Source organism: Malaya genurostris, chromosome 3 (genome assembly GCF_030247185.1).
Source record: "Malaya genurostris strain Urasoe2022 chromosome 3, Malgen_1.1, whole genome shotgun sequence".
Classification (NCBI taxonomy): domain Eukaryota; kingdom Metazoa; phylum Arthropoda; class Insecta; order Diptera; family Culicidae; genus Malaya; species Malaya genurostris.
The window spans coordinates 178,164,911-178,184,352 of NC_080572.1; the positions used below are offsets into that span (position 1 = coordinate 178,164,911).

At 35.4% G+C, this 19,442-nt stretch overlaps 2 protein-coding genes across 2 annotated transcripts; one reads left to right on the forward strand and one right to left on the reverse strand.

Annotated features, from left to right (window-relative positions):
• Nucleotides 1-935: 935 nt before the first annotated feature.
• Nucleotides 936-11,092, forward strand: LOC131434118 (gustatory receptor for sugar taste 64a-like). The gene is made up of 4 exons (XM_058600762.1): nt 936-1,242; nt 1,292-1,928; nt 10,691-10,943; nt 11,006-11,092. Exons 1-4 carry the CDS (start codon nt 936-938, stop codon nt 11,090-11,092), a joined length of 1,284 nt encoding a protein of 427 aa, XP_058456745.1.
• LOC131437786 (uncharacterized) lies at nt 11,075-12,560 on the reverse strand. Its single transcript, XM_058607359.1, has 4 exons — nt 12,446-12,560; nt 12,010-12,209; nt 11,653-11,887; nt 11,075-11,582 (listed from the first exon to the last, which is right to left on the reverse strand). Exons 1-4 carry the CDS (start codon nt 12,453-12,455, stop codon nt 11,155-11,157), a joined length of 873 nt encoding a protein of 290 aa, XP_058463342.1. The 5' UTR covers nt 12,456-12,560; the 3' UTR covers nt 11,075-11,154.
• Between the last annotated feature and the right edge of the window lie 6,882 nt (nt 12,561-19,442).

The window sequence follows — 19,442 nt, forward strand, 5'->3', positions numbered from 1 at the left end:
CTTTGTATAGACGGCAATCAAAAACTAATCGTACGATATGCGTCAAAATTTGACAGAATATGTATAAAAGTGTTGCCAACGTTGAGAGAACAAAAGTTTACCGATTGGACAAGCGCGGGAATTTTAAAATGAAAATTCCGGTTCTTTTTTTAGCATAAGATATAATCGTTTAAGTGCCGTAACCGACAAGCCGCTCAATTCTCACGGATTTCAACAATCTTAGGCTTATTCAAGCTGCCTATGAAGACATTGATCAAGTTCGAAAGAGTTATGGAGAACATTTCTGATTCGGAATCTTAAAAGTGACGTAACCCACGGAAATTCGTGAACTGCTCATGGGGAACACATCGGTGTTCGAAGATACCTTTACCTTTTCTATTCGCATTTTTTTTTCTCAGAAGGGAATCAATTATCAGACTTGAATGGTTTGCTGTTTATACGTTCGGCTCCGAAAATGTTATCGAATAAACAACATTAAAACACACTATTTTGAATTACTCGAATAATGTTGTAATTATTCTGTTTGAATGACAACAGAATGAAATTATCACAACACTAGGCGGATTCAATAGCAGTTTTTTTTCTTCAACTAATGCTTGAGTTTTACCATTCCAACCACCATACTGTTTCCTGCAAAATCATTTCGTATTCCGTGGCAATCACAGCTTAATATCTATACAGCACGACAGGTGCTAGCTCTAGGATCGTAGCAGCGGTTCCCAAACTCTCCCTGCCATACAAATGTGTTGTCGTGCGATAGTGAGCTGTAGGGACCAGTTTAGGAATCACTGTTTTAGAGCAACCAAATCGTTTACCGTCACCTTGTTTAGGAAGATAATTGGTGTCAAATTAGAACAAAAAGCAATGTTGAGAAACACTAATATAAAAATTTCATTTTGAAACTCATGCATTCAATCACGTTTCGGTAGGCAATGATGATAAACCAGTTCCCAGTATCAACTAAAAAAATTGAATTCTTTACTCATAATGGTTTCCGGAAAATCTTGCCCAACGGATGTACTGCACACCAAGCCTTAGCACCCGTTATCCTTTTGGGTCAGATATTTTCTATAATGCCCATAACAGGGTATTTCCATAGTCACGGTCCATTGGGGTTAAAATTTAAAATGAAAAGTATTCAACTGATATATTCGAGTTTGACTATGACCTCCGTTTTATCGATTGTAATCATGTTCCTGATACATTCCATTCAACGAGAAAAAATTGGTCTGAACAGTGCAGGTGAGTGCAATTAAGCGTTTAGAAGCGTCATTAATTTCTCTGCTTACAGGAACTCTTATTTACTACATTGTAATCCTTACCACAATGATAGAGTTTGTGTTACTCGCCTACAACTGGCGCTCGATTATGATACAATGGACAGAGGCAGAAGCGCCGTTCCTTTATGGTCCTTATGCAACGGGAAAGGGTGTACCGCTAGAATCGTTGGTCAGACGCGTGGCATTTACCGTGACGTTGTTTGCATTCCTCGAAGACACAATGAACTTCCTATCGGCCTACAAGTTGAATAAACTGCACATCAAACAGTGTCCGCACGCGAGCGATTTTTGGTACAGCTTTTACCACCGCGAACACCCACACATCGTGCGGCTTATTCCTTACCATCCGGCCGTAGGGGTGGTAATCGAAGCTACGATGAGGGTCGCAAAGTTCACTTGGAATTACGGGGACATGTTTATTATGAGCGTGTGTTTGACACTGCAGCGGCGGTTACAGCAGTTTAATGACGGATTGGAACGTTTGGCAGGAACCGAACAATCGCAGGTGCGTTGGCGGCAGGTTCGACTGGACTTCCTGCGGTTGAACGAATTGATACGAATGCTAGATGAGAAACTGTCGCGAATCATTCTGATGTCGTGTGCTAATGACATGTTCTTCATTTCGGTACAGCTGTACAATATTTTCGAGTGAGTATTGCTAACGAATCACAAGCGGCGTTGGAAACGGTCCCATCTCGTGACAGTTTTAAGTACAAATCCTAAGTTGTTATCTAAAACTGCAGATATTATTCTTTTTGAATGCTTGGAAACCTGGACAGTCATATAGGGTAACGGCTTCCTATTTCATCTGAGTTCCTATTTCTCATAACTTTGAACATGAATCATATTTTTTAACGTACCTGAACTCAAATTATGAAATGTTTATTTAAGCTAATGTCATACTTTTCCATTGAAAAAAAAAATGGTTTTAATTCCTTCAGTGATCGTTTTTTATCCAGTTTAAACAAACTCACTTTTCAATTTAGGAGAGATTTGAGACGAAAACTCAAATTCTACAGTTCGTCAAGTTTCTGAATATTTACCAATCGATTCGTCTAAAAAAAACGATCGCTATTTCACATAATTACACTACTATTGAATTTTGGATGACTTCATAAATAGTAATGTTCAATTGCCACTTGTTTTATTAACGATTAAAAAATTAAAATTACCCGACAAGCAATTAAAATCTTCAAAAATACGAGATGGAAATTGCGCACTCAATTCTTTTGATTGCACTTTGTTTCCATCTCATTTTGTATCGCAAAGTTGCCAAGTTTTCTCATAATGTTATAAAACTGAATTTTTTTTCTCTTTAAATTGTCATCAAAAAGTTTTTTTTTGGGTATCTGTGACATTAGTTTAATTATATTATTGATATCTATATATCAATAAAACTGTTTCGGATTCAAATATTACCAGAAAGAGCGTGATAAATACTAATCAAATAACCATTGTGGTAAATCTAGTAGCACTGGTTTCATTCTGATATATGTCAACATAACGCTAAGTGTGTGTGTTTCATCAACTATCCATCTGATATTTTCATATTTTTAAAAGGGCCATTCTAGATTAACCTTACAGTAAAATTGTAAACGAAAACGAAAGAAAACGGAAACGACCCAAAAACAGTCGAAATGATTCCAAACTAGCTCTAAAAATATTGTGTGTTGTCCCACAGTTGGCATTAGGTCATTTCAAGAAGAATATTGACAATTTTGAACCTGAGAGTGTAATAGCGCAATATTTTCTTTTGGTTGCTATCGCCATTGCTAACTAATAGAACGAATATAAAACCAACGATATATAAAGGATGAATAAAAATCCATTGAGATGAAACTAGGAGCAGAGTAGTAAACACATCATTAGGGCATGTTTAGGAGTGTTCTAGTTCTAGATGCATAATTTATGACAGTTTAAAAATTTAAATCTAGAATTTAAAACAAAATAAACTGGCAGCATTAGCAGCGTTTTATCTGTGTTTCAAATATCTCGGTTGATTTTTCAGAAGGCCGTAAGAGCAAGTGACAGTTTCTCTTTGTTTGCTTTCTCTTTCGATTATTGTTGTGTGATTACAAAGCTTTTATTGTATTTCACAGTTCTGTTTGAAAGTCGAAAGCTTTGGGTATCATTTTATCCAAAGGGTTGAGTGATAAACGTGGAAACCTCTTGGTAATTGATAGAAGAGAAAGTAAACAAAGAAAAAATGTCACTTGCTCTTACGGCCTTCCGAAAAATCAACCGAAAAAATAGAACGACAGCGTATACCAGTTTGAATGTAGCGACGACTGTCACGTTCGTATTGACCGATAAATGTTACTAAAATTGTAAGATTTATGCATTTTAAATGCTATCACCTTGCGACAATTACCGTCTTTTAAAAAAATTTAACCTGCCAAAAGCAAACTAGGAATTGGCAAATTGCCTCAAAGCTGATTTACCGGTAGCGACACCTGCCAATGAAAAATGGAACCAAGAAAAGGAGGATTCTTTCGGAAATTTTCATATCGGCAGTAGTGATTTGCAATATTTTTATCATTTATTCAAGAGTACAAATATATATGTATATATATATATATATATATATATATATATATATATATATATATATATATATATATATATATATATATATATATATATATATATATATATATATATATATATATATATATATATATATATATATATATATATATATATATATATATATATATATATATATATATATATATATATATATATATATATATATATATATATATATATATATATATATATATATATATATATATATATATATATATATATATATATATATATATATATATATATATATATATATATATATATATATATATATATATATATATATATATATATATATATATATATATATATATATATATATATATATATATATATATATATATATATATATATATATATATATATATATATATATATATATATATATATATATATATATATATATATATATATATATATATATATATATATATATATATATATATATATATATATATATATATATATATATATATATTAGCAATAAAACTACACTCGGAGTAGAAGAAAATCGATTTCAAAGTGATTACTACTACTTTTTTTAGTGTAAACTACGATTAAACATGGAAAATCTTCAGAAATGTGTGAAATTGGGTAAGGTTAGGTTTTTTCGGATCAACATTTTAATGTGGAACACATTTTTGTTTCCTATATACGGGTGCAAACTAGAAACTCAAGAAAAATACACGTAGAAATGTGGTCAGGTTTTGAACAATTACAGCTCAGTCAATTTTGTAACAATTTTCAATATTATGTTACCATTTGATTGGAAATATTTCTACGTATTGATTTGAATGTACATAGCCATGTATTTTTAATTGTATATCATTGAAATGTTGATTAATAGCTAGCAGTGTCCTATTTTGTCTGCAAAAAATCGCCGGCATACCGGATTTCCCTGCCATAGTCGACGGTTTTGAAGGAGTAAGCGATATATCAAAGGGAAAGCATCGCTCTGATTGGTTAATCGAATCAAAAGCGAAGCTGTTGGAAGCACGCGAATCTATAAATAGAAGCAAAATTATAGCTAACGTTTCAGTCCTACGAGTAGTATGCTAGAGGTAGGTTGTTGCTAGACAGCAAGACAAAAAGTGCCATAAAACGATTTGAAGCTTTAACTGGTATGCTCTGATCTTGTGTCATGCAAGATCGGATGAAATTCCATGTTATGTCGTTTCGCCTGAGAAATTGACAACTACCCCAGGGTAAATTTTGAGTGCATAAGAATAATTTCTAATTTATATAAGATGAACTCGATTGATGATGAGATAAAGTTTATCGCTTCAACCAAAATCGCAGAAGGATAGTAATGGTAGAGAAACGCTATAAAAATAACTGCTTGCGTACAAAACTTGAACACAAGCTTGGCGAAGAGAAGCTTAAATATCGATATCTTGCGATACGCATGTACAAACATATAATTGCATACATTTGGGCTATTGATGTAATTTCGTCGGCTATAAAACAAATACAAATCACGACTATTAGGTTGTTCGCAACGCTGTTTTATTTCATATGGACTGATCTACTTTAGATCTACAACTGAAACATGTCAATCACGATGCTGAGATTTAGTTCTATTTTTCGAGTACAAATTTAAAACAGATTTAAAACTGCTCGACGAAATTGTTTTAAACTAATGAATATTTGAAACACGAATAGAACACTGTTTTAATTTTTTTTTTGCGTGAGCGTCTGTTACGAAATCTGAGAGACGAGATGTCAAAGCGTCGAATGACATTTTAGAAATTATCAATATAAGCGTTAAATGTTTTGCACTGAATAATACAGTTTCATTTAGAAGCACTCCAGCTCACTATGATTTGTAAAAATATTCATATCGTTTTCGAAATCATTAATTTAGTTTGTTTGTTTCTGATTTGAAACGGTGAAGTGAATAGACACAACACCAATACATTTACAGAAATATATAGAACAGATTTTAAATCTTTCCGTTGAGATCGTCAAGCTCGAGTTTTATTTTTGACAATTTTAAATTATACAACAGTATGTCATTTAAGAACAGATATCCATCACCGCGTTGCGAACAGCCTTAGAGTCTATATTCTGGGTTCGCATGTTCGGTGTTGGTTCCTAAAAAAGATCAATCTAAGCAGACTCTCGTGTATTTGCGGATTCAAAAGTGTGACGATTAATTAAAAATATCGATCATTAGAAATTTTGGTTGCCTTGTTCCACATCAATGGCTCGAACAACCCCAGGGGCTGATCCTTGTAGTTTTTTTTTAAAGAGAAACCAGTGTAACGTTGATTTCTCGAGTACTAGAATGTATAGCGATCGAGTACTATTTATATCGGATACTTTATTTGTTATTTCCAGACATTTGAAAAATGGTATCAAATCAAGTTTAATGCTCTGTTCTGAATAAACGGTAAATTTCGCACAATGAACTAAGATCAACATTACCGCCTCAGAGTAAAAACTTTTTCTTCAACTTCTACTATGATTTCTCAAATGAATTTGCCCGTTTTCATATGAAATCGTTGAAAAGGTGGAGTATTTATAAATTTTCCTACCGATTTGACAGCTCTTCCTGAAAGTATCATCTCTAAACAAGCAGCGCCTCTACATTTCAGTTTTGCGACAATATGCCAATAGGTTTGCAAAGTTTGCACACTAGCATGTGCTATACATTTGGCCTATTGATATAAATTCGTCAGATACTAACAAAGGAATCAAGTCGAAACGGAGTTTATGTTCTTGGTGTGCACAAGGTAATTTCCAAAACAGAAAATTCTGGGACTTTTTAGATTTTTCAGATTTCGGAAAATATTTTTTTGATGCCAAATGTCTTAAATTTCATGAAACGTAGAGATCTGGCGTTATCTCGACGTTTAGCCAATTCTAAGATATATGGCAATAGAAATAAATGTGCGATTACGGAAATCTTAAAAATTTTGTATCCCGGTCGATTTTTTTCAAAAATTTTTTGTTCGGGATAACACAAGATCTTGACATTTCATTAAACTTTTGATCACTACTGCTTTACGAAATGAAAAATGACCCCAAAATATTGGCACCCTACTATACATATATTTACTGCAAAATGAATATTTAAAAAAAAGGGTGGATAATGTCAGAGACATAACTGGTTGTCGTGAATACGAAAACAACTGACATGTTCCTTAACACTTCCGAATATCAATTAGTTGATCAATTGTATGAAATTGTATGTAGAATTTTAAACGATGCACCTAAACTAAAGTACAGATTAGTTACATTTAACATTCTGAAATACAAATATTATGAAATAACCAGTATAGTTCTTTATAATAAAATAATGGTGGCTCTGAAAAGAACCTTTTATGAAAGCGTTTGTGATGGAGAGTGATGAGTTGAATTCGAATTCCGATGGATGCCGCTGACTTCCGTCATCCAATTCCAGGCCGAACTGTTGTACGTGGGTGCGATACTTATAAGGTTGGTGTAGGTGTAGCGTTTACAACCGATTATAATCTTCCAATAAAGAAAACCTTAATTCGCTGGGTTGATCAGTGATACAATAGGCCTGATTTATTGAAAGAAACTATCAATATGCTATAGCGATTCGTTTCTAGCATTCAGAAGGGTCAAATTGCGTAATTCTCTACGACATTAAACTCTGGAACATTTTTCGCAAAAACAAAGAAGGCTTCACTTGATTACGATTACTGTGAATTTCACACAGCGAAAAGTGCACAAATCTAACCAAGCTGTTCTAGATTTGCACTAAACTGAAGATATTTACCTTCGATTTGCGAACAACAAATCCTAATAGTTCTTTAGAAAACTTTTTAGCCATTAGAACGGCTGATTTTCTGTAATGCTCTCCACCGTTGGTTTTTCATCAATGCAAATGACTGGCAGCTGTGACGTAATCGCTCTTGTCGGAGACGAAACTGACTTTACAAACGACACAAAATACATCTGCTCGCAGTGGCGATAGAATCCAAACTGATCTAATTTTTGCTGGGAAGTTTCTTTTTACGTGATTTCGTTTGTAGCTTTTTCACTAATGGGCGGTCCTAACGGCTATAAAATTAGCTGTATACAGAATTTTAATGTCGATTATTTCATTTCGGATTTGCATTTCATTCAAAGAAACTATCAGAATACTGTACGGGTCATTCCTGCCTTTCTGAAGGACCAAATTGTGGAACTCACTTCGATATTGAGCACTGTTCGGAACATTTTTCTCGAACGATTTGTTGTACAGCAGCAAATATTTTGTTCTCTTCCTCAGAACGCGTTCTGATTGGCTGGTGTAGACATGGGTCAAATGAGACAGGTTTTTCAATAGTACTATTGAAGTACAATTGTACTATTGAAATACTTCAATGCTTTTGCTATACACGTTTAAGTTGAAAAATTTCGATTCTATTGGTAGCTAGATTATATAAATCCTTTCACAGATCACTGAGCTATGAGCTTTAAAAATACGAGCAAGGCAAACGCGCCTTATGAATTATCCCTTTTGATACTCGTTTAAACCAAACATTTCAGAAAAGTTTAGTTTTGAATTATTTGGGATTATCTCACACAACTGTTAATTTTATCATAAAATTGTGTTCATATTTCCGATGGCGTGTAGCAAAAATTATGTTGATTCGTTAGATACAACTAGAGATATTCACGATCAAAAACTTATCACTCTCTCAGAGGGTAAATTTTGTAAAGGCACCCCATAGTAAAGTAAGTCGTATTCACGACAAAAAAACAATCACTAATGACGCCGTTATGAGTTCCTTCACAAAAGGTTATCACCAGCAAATAAACTCGCACCGAAAACAAAATGCAGCTTTTCCTGTTGATGACGATCAACAGTACAGTCTCGTTACATTCATCGTCCAATAGGAGTCGCCGCTACATTCATACCAGTCGCTGACTCATGATTGTCATAAGTGATATTCATCTGTGTAGCATGCGTGACATTCATATATGCCCGGATCAGCTCCGGCGGAACGTGTCAAACCCAGGTACAGTAGCGCTCAAAAGTCTTTCGTAGGTGATATTTCGTCGGTAATGTTGGCATCCCTGTTATCGACAAAGGACAAAGTGCATCAAAGTCTAAATTTTTAGCGAAAAAAGCGTGAAACAAGTGGTAAGTTTTGAAAAAATAAATTTTCAATCGTCTTAAAACAGGTGGGTCATAAGTTTTGATGTGGAACACATCTTTATTTTCTATATAGGGGTGCACTCAAGGAAAACTACACGTAGAAATGTGGTCAGGTTTTAAACACTTACAGCTCAGTATATTGTGTATCAATTAATAATATTATTTCATTATTTAATTGAAAATATTTCTAAGATTCGATTTGAATGTATCAAGCAATGTATTTTCAATTCTAAATGATTGAAATTTTGATTAGTAGCGAGCAGTGTCCTATTTTGTCTGCTAAAAATCTCCGACATATCGGATTTCCCTGCCATAGACGACGGTTTTGAAGGAGTAAGCGATATATTAAAGTGAAAGCATCGCTCTAATTGGTCAATCGATGCAAATTCAAAGCTGTTAGAAACACGCGAATCTATAAATAGAAACGAAATTATAGCTAACGTTTGAGTCCTACGTGTAGCATGCTAGAGGTTGTTGCTAGACAGTAAGACAAAAAGTGACATAAAACGATTTGAAGCTCTAATTGGAATGCTCTGATCTTGTGTCATGCAAGCTCGGATGAAATTGCATGTTATTTCGTTTCTCCTGAGGAATTGAAATGAACTCGATTGATAATGAGAAAAAGTTTATCACTTCAACCGAAATCGTAGAATGGTAGAGAAAATTAACGCTATAAAAATAACTGCTTGCATACAAAACTTGAACACAAGCTTGACGAAGAGAAGCTTAAATATCAAAATCATATCGCATGTATGTACAAAGATATAATTGCATACATTTGGGATATTGGTGTAATTTCGTCGGCTATAAAACAAACAAAGTTCGGTGTTGGTTCCTAATCAAGATCAATCTAAGCAGACTGTCGTGCAATTGCGGATTCAAAAGTGTGACGATTGATTAAACTGTTTAATTATAGTTCATTAGGAATTTTGGTTGCCTTGTTCCTTGGCTCGAACAACCCCATGGGGCTGATCCTTGTAGTTTTTTATAGGATTTTTCAAGTTGTCACTTATTCTTGTTGAACGGTAACATCGTTGTTTTGCAATTCAGGTCATAGTTTTTTACTAAAATCGTTTCATTCAAAATTATGGTTACTTGCTGATATTTGACTATGACTACACGCGAAGAACTCTCATTAAACTTGAAATCAGCCATTTTTTGTTAAGGAGATAAACCTTTCTCAAGTTGTGAGCACGTGGATGATAAAATTTATATATTTCTTAAGGCACAATGCAATCAGCTTTATCATGCCAAGAGCAAAAACCGTGTTTCTGATTTTTATTATCTGCAATTTCACCTATGAACTTTAATTTAGATAGACAATAATATTACATGAATGTAAATAAAGACATTTCTACTGTTATCGGTTTTATAATGTAGTAGAAGGCCATATTATCTAATCATGAGTTGTTAAATTTCGTAATTTAAGGTTATTATATATTTTCTAACTTCCCTGAAAGGTAAGAAATCAATTTAGTTGGACATTTTCCAGAAAATATAGAAAATGATGTACCTACAAAAGACTTTTGAGCGCTATTGTAGGTAACTTTGTGTACTGGCGGAAGCTACCCACTATTTCGAACGATTTAATGCAACGTAAAAGTTTACTAGGAAACGACATTGATAAAAACATTGGAAGTTTCCAGCACTGATTACAAAATAAAAACTGTATTCATATTTATCGATTGAACTCATTTATTTACAGTGTTAAACCAACTCTATTCACCACATTTTACTACTGGTATTCATTACTCTTTCTCATGGGCCGATGTGTCCTCATGTTGTACATTACTTCTTCAATCTACGAGGAATCACTCAAACCACTGCGACTGCTGAGAGCTATTCCCACGCAAAACTGGAACTTAGATTTGCAACGCTTAGTTAACCATGTTTCGTTGAAAAATAGTGCTTTCTCCGGCAAACGATTCTTCTACATTACACGGTCACTAATACTAGCAGTAAGAAACTTTTCTAAGAAACAATTATCTTCCGTTTTTAAGCGAATCTTTTTTTTTTTCAGATGGCAGGAACAATAATCACCTACGAACTAGTTCTGTTGGACCAAGTGGCAAAAGATAAAGACAACACATTAGATTGTAACTATTAAACAGACAAAAGGTTTATTGAATTCAGCATTTTACATAGAAGTAACTGTGAAAAAATCCAAGTCTAATTCTCAATCAGCACTTCGTAGCTTTTAATCGGCACCTCGCTTCCACCGTAAGGAATGTACAATGTCTGGTGACTGGGATGCACCTTGCCCGGAGTCAAACTTCCCATGTGATGCGCCCGACCAACGTACAGAGTTTCTCCAGTCGAAGTACGTCCTCCCAATACAGCATTCGGTGGGACGCTACCGAATCCGGATGGGACCCAAGTTACGTTACCGTTGCAAAGTACCTCAAATGAATGTTTCGGAATTTCCTGGCCGTTGTGGCAAACATAGGATATCTGTTTGCTGGGGAGCACCTTGGCCGGAAGCTGATCCCCTTCGTGGTATGCTCGGCCTACGTAGATCGGAGCACCGTCACTGTCATGGCCTGCCAAGATGGCACCCGGTGGTAGCGGTGCACCTGCAGAGCAGTGTGACCAATTAGCTGTTGAAAGAATAAACAGATAACGATGTTAGCTATTGATTTCGAAACCATTTATCTGAAGTGCCATTACCTCGCTGTTGGCCGACTAGTACTTCGTAATGCAAAAAACTCTGCTCAGCCCCACCGAATGGAATGTACAGACAACCATGGGTACGATGGATCTTACCCGGAGTCAAACTTCCTTCATGATGGGATCGGCCGATGTAGAGAGGCTCCCCGGAGATCGTATTTCCACAAAGTACAGCTCCGCTGGGTACGTGTCCATTACTGCTCTGCACCCAAGTAAATCCCTGGCCGCTTAGTACCTGTGCGATAACGATATCAGTTATAAGTTGCAAAACAAGACATTATGTCATAATCGAACAAATTGAAGGCAAAGATACAGAAAAAAGGGGATTTTTCATCGACTGTGTTATCAGTGGCGCACCTCGAAATGTGATTTGAAAATTTCTAGTCCATTGTGTGACACATAAGCTGCCTGCTTACTGGGTATTACTTTCGCCGGTAGCTGATCTCCGTCGTGAAACGCTCGACCGATATAAATCGGTGATCCATCCTGATCATTTCCGGCATAAACAGCGGCCGGTGGAATTCCCTGATGAGTGGACCATGGCATCCAATTGTATCCTAGAAGCAAATTTCATAATAAGAAATCGTTGTGGGCGTTTTGTTGCGTATCGGAAATGTTGATAAACCTACTGATTACTCTGACAAAGCATGGTGTTTGTAGTTCAAAACAAAATTTCCTAACAAAAACTAACAATCCAGATTACTAGATTGACTCACGTACCACAAGTAACTGTTACTATTCATGCATCACCTGTCCAAATACACTAGTTCAAATTTGAAAACCTATGACTCACCTGCGTTCATGTTGCTAAAAAGAATCAAACTCGCTAGCGCACCACAAACGATCAATAGAATTCAAGGCGTACTCGCGTTTTGCCGGTTCGACGATGACTGAAGTACGATTCTCCACAATATAAACCTTTTGTTATCATCCGTTTCCGAAATACAGGGTAACACAGCATACTAAAATACTGAACGAAAAAGATAAACGTCGCCGATTGATAAGAGCATTTCACTGAGATTACAGAAAACGCCGTTGAAACTTAGTATGAGGAATGAGTTAGTAGCTGGGTGCGCTTGCTTCATCATGAACCAGAGTTAGAATATTTGCATTTATGGCTCGGTTTAAAGATATGAGAAGTATTAACTATAACTAGATGCCACTCTTCCGAATCTCATTATTCGTACAATATTCAACGAAACGGATCTAGATACAAACAATCGTCAATCGCCGAAAAGATCAGAAAGTCCACTTATATCCAGACACTGTTTTTCATAAAATTCGAACAAACACTTTAACATTAATCGAATAATTTAAACAGCCCTGTTGATAACAACTGTAAATATTTCCCGTATCGAATCGATCCCTCAAACAAATACGGGGTGCAAATTCTTATCTGACTACTCATATTCATACACCATGAATATCAGATTTTGTTCGAAGGAAATCATGACCTGTTTTGAATCAATTAAGTGTCATTCGCGAAGAGTGCTTCTAGTCTTTAACATAAGAATGTGATAGAAATCCATCGTTTTCTTCTTGGAATTCATGCGGCGAAAAATCACCTTGAGGAAAAAGAATTCCATTATTTTTACGTGCACATGCGCGAAGATTTTATTTTGCATGTTTCGGATTGACCGGTTTCGTCCAAACTTTCATCGTTTAGTTCTCTATTTGATCATTTTAGAGGTTTCTTCGAAATAAACAATTCCAGGAATAAGTAGACGAAAAAGTGACAAAATCAGAATCGACCTTCTCCGATTTGAATGAAACTTTGCACATGGCTTCAATATGGCAAACCATAAGATTTGAACCGATGGAGAGGTCAATCCGACTCACGACTGATTTTTAACAAGGGCATATGTATTTTTGCATTTCACGAAAATTACCTTTTTCAAATTGTTGTAACTCGGAAATCGTTGATTGCACAAACGGTGTTCAGGAAGAAGTTGTAGGGAATCGATTGGGCACTCACTGAAAAAAATTTTTCATTTTTTTCTCAATAATTACAAAATAATCCGAAAAAGTTAAATGAAAAAAAATCTGGGCTTTTATTTTTGTGATAATTTTTATTTTAAAGCTCTTATTAAAACCTACAGATTGATGGGTATCCCATCCTTGCCTTTTGAAAAATGAAAAAGTTACAACTAAAACAATTTACAGATATATTCGAAATTTGAAGTTCTCGTTGAAAGATAATCATTTAAACAGTAGAATATTATTCTACAGGCTGAAGGCAATAAATTTGTTCATGATATCCATTCTTCTAAGAGTAGCTGTTCTTGAGATACTTGGATATTTCATTATAACACCATTTTTTATATTTCCATGAATTGTTTATTTGCTTGCTATATCTACAATTATTACATGTACATGAATAATTCTTAATCAATTTCAAGGTTTTAAGTTTTTGAAAATTGTATGAGTACTACGTGCATCGTCATTCGAATACAGTCTTGAGACGATTGTGGTTTCTGAAATCGGAACGAAAGAATGGTATTTCTGTGTCCCTGGAATCATTTTGGTATCCTTATAAACACTACTCCACTCGGTCACACCCCGTTCATATTCTTCTTGTGACACGTAACAAAAAGACATGGTCGTGAATGCATCTCGACGTCTCTGCTCTGCCCATTCATATAATTTTTTTGCAGTTATGATTGGGTGTTCATGTAGTTTAGCCAAGCTTTCAAGTCGTGCCATTCGCTTTAAATTACCCCCGAGTGCATCACCATGAGAAGTTGTAAAAAAAGGCCACTCAGCATCAATGGTATACATTGATTTTAATTTACAGAGACTTGCAAATTGTTTTCTATTTTTGTACTGCGAGGCAGCTCCATCAGACATAAATATTGCTTTTTTAATTTGAATTTTGCCTTTCAAAAATGACATTAAGTGTAAAATAAACACTTGAACCGCGATGGTATCATGTTTAAGCACTTCTGAAATCACAATGAAACTTAAATGTTTAAGCTCTTCTGATTCTCTATAATAAATTTCAAACGGATGAATGGATGCTTGATCATTACTCCAATAGTGGCTTTGAGCAGCATCCTGAAGCAAAAATGAACAATTTTCTGAAAAATTACAAATAATTACAATTTCTCCTGTCTTTAAATTACATTTTGCCTTTTTAAGAAAATCAGATTGCTGATTTTTTATAAAATCATGAGTCACAAGTTTTTCTAATCTTTCACAAAAATCTGCTGCAAATTCTTCTACTGGTTTGACAAATTTCGCTAGATCACATCTGTCAGTAGAAGCCCATTGTTCAAATCTTATTGTCTAAAACGCTTCTCTCCGGATCTTTTTTTCGCTGGACAACTGTTGCATCTTTTTGATGAGTCACATAATAGCTTTTTCAAATAATAATTCTTATCATCATACTTGAAATATTTTTCAACAGCATGAATCATTAATGAAACATTGTCATGGATTGTGCAAACACATATGTTATGTGAACCAGATGTTCCAAGCAACTTGCAGTGATTTGGTCTTAATGCTGCAAATGTACTAAATCCAATATTTCGATCTGGAAATTCCTCTTTATAACCCAAATAAATTTCTTTCAATGATGAATAAAGCAATCGTTTTTGTTTGCGTTCACACTTACCATTCATTTTGACTGTGACGCAATCTCTTGATCCCGGCATTACTCTGCTGACGTCATCGCTGTTGAAATATTGAAGCACCTCGTTTTCTATCGTTTCGTTCCTGCTGCGTCCCGTTTGTTTCTTGGCTTTTTTTTCGTCCGTTGATTCTCTTGCCTCCGACACAATGTATTTGTTCGCCTTGAATTGGGTGGCTATTTTCTCCTTTGACCACGAGTTTGACAAGACAGACAACAAACGCCCTTTTTCATTCCTAGTGCAATCAGGCTTAGCAAACTGCTCTATCATTTTAGTAATCACTTCATCCAATTCTGCTGCTTTCGTTTTGAGTAATTCTGGATCTTCTTCATCCGCCGGGAACCCGAATATTTGCTTTTTTATACCTCTTGAAATATCCAAATATTTTTGTCGAGGATAATTAACATTCCGGGTTTTCTTCGTTGATATCAGAGACACGTTGATTCCTGCGATGCCCTTGTTGAAGAGTTCAATGTTGTGTGCTCTTGAATATTCCGCCGCGACTGATGCTTCAGAAAATGCTTAATTGATTGAAGCTGCTGAAGGTACTTCCTCTAAATCGTATTGCGATGTGGATGGTTGTGGTTCCGTTGTTGACTGCCCTTCTGTTTCCGACGTATGACTTTCCTTATAAACCCGCCTACGACAGCGATCACAAATGCTTAACGTTGTATTCAATTTAACCTTTGCACACTTGCAACCCTGATTTTTTTAATTTAGTTCATTTTGAAATTATTGAGAAAAAAATCAAACTTTTTTTTCTGTGTATATTAGTTTTAAAGTTACCTATTGATTCCCTACAACTTCTTCCTGAACACCATTGTTGTACAATTAACGGTTTCCGAGTTACAACGATTTGAAAAATGCAATTTTTGTGAAATGCAAAAAAAACAACCCTTTTAAAAATCAGTCGTGAATCGGATTGACCTCTCCATCGGCTCATGGTTTGCCATACTGAAGCCATGTACAAAGTTTCATCCAATCCTAAGCATTTCTGGAATTGTCTCCAATGCCTTTCTCATAGCAGTGTTGAGCCCTATTGTCGGAAAACTCTAGTAATTGTTTATCACGGTCTACTTCTGGTGAAAAAATTTCTTAATAAAGCAAAATATGGTAATCGTTTTTTCCAAGCTCCCGGAGTTTCTAACGAGTCAATATAAACGTGTATGAACTGGCGTTGTCCTGATAAAAAAAGAGGAGGAGAAATAAACACAAAATCTATTTTAGAAATTTGACCACTTCTTTTTATAGATTTCTACTAACAAACCATATGTATGAAGACGGGTTTAAAGAGTTTGAGTTAATGCGTCGGCACATTAAATGAAAGTTTGACATTTTTAATACTCTTCATTCTACAATACTAGTGCCGGAAATTGAATCCGGATGGAGTTTGTGAAAATCTGTTAATGTATCTATTTGAAATCGTAGCGTCTTTCGGTTTGACGTTTTTGACAATAGATTCTGATACTTTCGGAAGTAGAAACTGGGAACTGATATATCCAAATACGGTTTGTTTGACATTCAACTACTAACAGCCATAGTCCTGGGGTGTCCTTTGCTGTATCAAGCATACGTCTCCGGACACGGATGCTTCGTAGATCGCCCTCCACTTGATCGATCCACCTTGCTCGCTGCGCTCCTTTTCTTCTTATCCCAATCGAATTAGATTCAAGAACCATTTTCACGGGGCTGTCGTCCGACATCCTAATGACATGCCCAGCGCACCGTAGACGTCCGATTTTGGTTGTCCATACGATGATTCCTAGGTTCAACTAACGAGTTCTTAAAATTGAAATAGTTTTAAGCAAAGTTTTGAAGATTTTTCACATTGTCTTGAACATTCACCTCGAACGACGATTTGTAATTTTTAATACTCATAACTGCTTCCATTCTAACTCTTCTTTATGGTCAAGCAAGCGCATTCAACATCCAACTCAATTCACATACCACCTCATAACAGTGCGGTAAAATTTCATTTTCGATCGAATAATGTAAGACGAAAATGAAATTTATGACCACTGATCGTCAGCATATCCCTACTTATTCATTTCTTCTTCTTCTTCTTCATTTCTGGTGGCGTTACCTCACTTGAGATGACGCAGATTGATGGTACAGCGATTTAGCTATATTGTAAGTTAGTTTTCGTTTATAGTCCAATTGACTTTCTTTTCACTAAACTACAAGTGAAACCCTCGCTATGTGACAACGTGGAGTCACCGAAGTACGGATGAAAATCCTTTCTTTCTCGCGAAATACTCGAATTTTCACCGCACTAACACGATACGACGTGTTCACTCGTTGAGGGTTTCACCGAAAGTGACTTATTGATTAGAATTTTGCTGCCATTTTCAAGTGAAGCTCCTGGAATTCTTCGTCAGTTGAATAATCGTACCTAGTCATTTGACGTTTTGATTGCTCAGTTTCGAGTACCAAGTAGTGTAGCTCCTTCATTGCCTTCGCTCTTGGTAGTAAGCAAGTTCGAACGAACAGAATTATGAATTGAGTAAAGTATTAAAAATGAAAACTGAAGGAGGAAACAATTAATTTATGTGTATTCTGTGATTGATATTTCAGCTATCTGGTTAACTGCCCATACTTGCATATCAGTCCCATATGGAAAATCGGCAAGTCGAGAAAAAGACGATTAAAATATTATTTCCGAATTATTTGATATACTGTGCTACGTAATGCTAAATCATGGTATTACATGAAATATCGGTAATACACCTTTACTATTCCAACATTTCAGCAAATAAAATTATTGAAATTTGCACTGAATGAGACTGATATGCGGGTATTTTGCATATGGGACAGACATGAGTTGATATTTTTTCCACATTTTACTGAACAAACCCTCAACTTTTATTGCAATTTCTGAGAGTATGTTGAGGATAGATTTCATTTCTCAAGCTACCTCAAAATGGTGAAAATCGATATGGAACTGATATGCGAGCATGGGCAGTTTATCTTTCATCGATTATCTTGAACCAATTCGAATGTTTACATGAACCTCATTTGAAGACCGCTCTCACACTATTGAAAGAGATATTTCGTTACTTCAAGAGATCAACTGACGGTGGTTAAACTGAGCCTCGATTGAAGAGAAACGATTGATGAACTGAATGCTGCCCGTTCGGGCCGTCAGCAAACATTGTGTGTGTCAGAGAATGAAGTTTACTGCAGTAGAGAGATCGTCAGTGTGTTTCACATTCAGTTTCAATTGAATTGAATGAAGTTTTACTGCACTGCCTCATAATACCTAAACCGGAAGTTGGATCTGGATGAGATACTTATCTATGGGAATATAACACCATTTAGTCGAATATAATTATATGAAAATCAGTTAAACCATCTCACAGTGGTTCAAAGCTGCAATTTTATGCCTTTAATTTTTTGGCGGCCTCATCGTAAACTTTTCCTTGTTGGTGTCTTCTGCAAAGTTGTAACGGGTATTGATGCGGTTTTATGAACATGAACGACCATGTTCCAGCACGTGTGTAAAGACAGATAAAAAATAACTTTTTACTGGAGACAGATATAGAGTTTTTGTCTTCGACAATATTGTAACTTTGCAGAAGAAAGCATTTCGCTATGCATAAACCATGTAGAGTCTCTGGAGAACGGGGTGTTCATGAAAGTCTACGTTTGTCTACGAGGGGGGAGGGGGGCTTTTGTGCAAAGTCTACGTAGTCTCATTTTTTTATTCACAAAAAAAATACGGATATATGATCAGTCAGATTCAATATAAAGAAAATGTATACCATTGCTTAAGTGCAAATTTCCGAAAAATATCTCTTCCCTATCGTTCATCCGGTAAAGACGCTTGAGAATCATTGTGTCTCGTTGCCGCTTGTGTATCTGTAATAACTGAGAATTGATAACACCTCCCGTTCCGGTGAACGACAAAGTTGAAGATATAATTGAACTAACACAAATGGCACATCCCTGCGCTCGCTTTGGGGCTTTCAGTATCATCTTGACTGTGGACCATCTCGAGAATTATTTTAACTTTTAGTTAAAGTTGAGCAGTTAGCAGTTTGTCGTTATAGAAAATAACTCTGCTCCGGAGCATGATTATTTTTGGCAGTTCTATAATTATTTGCCGACATTGTAAAACAATCTTGCAAAACAATTATAAATTTTCTCCTTTGTAATGTTTTT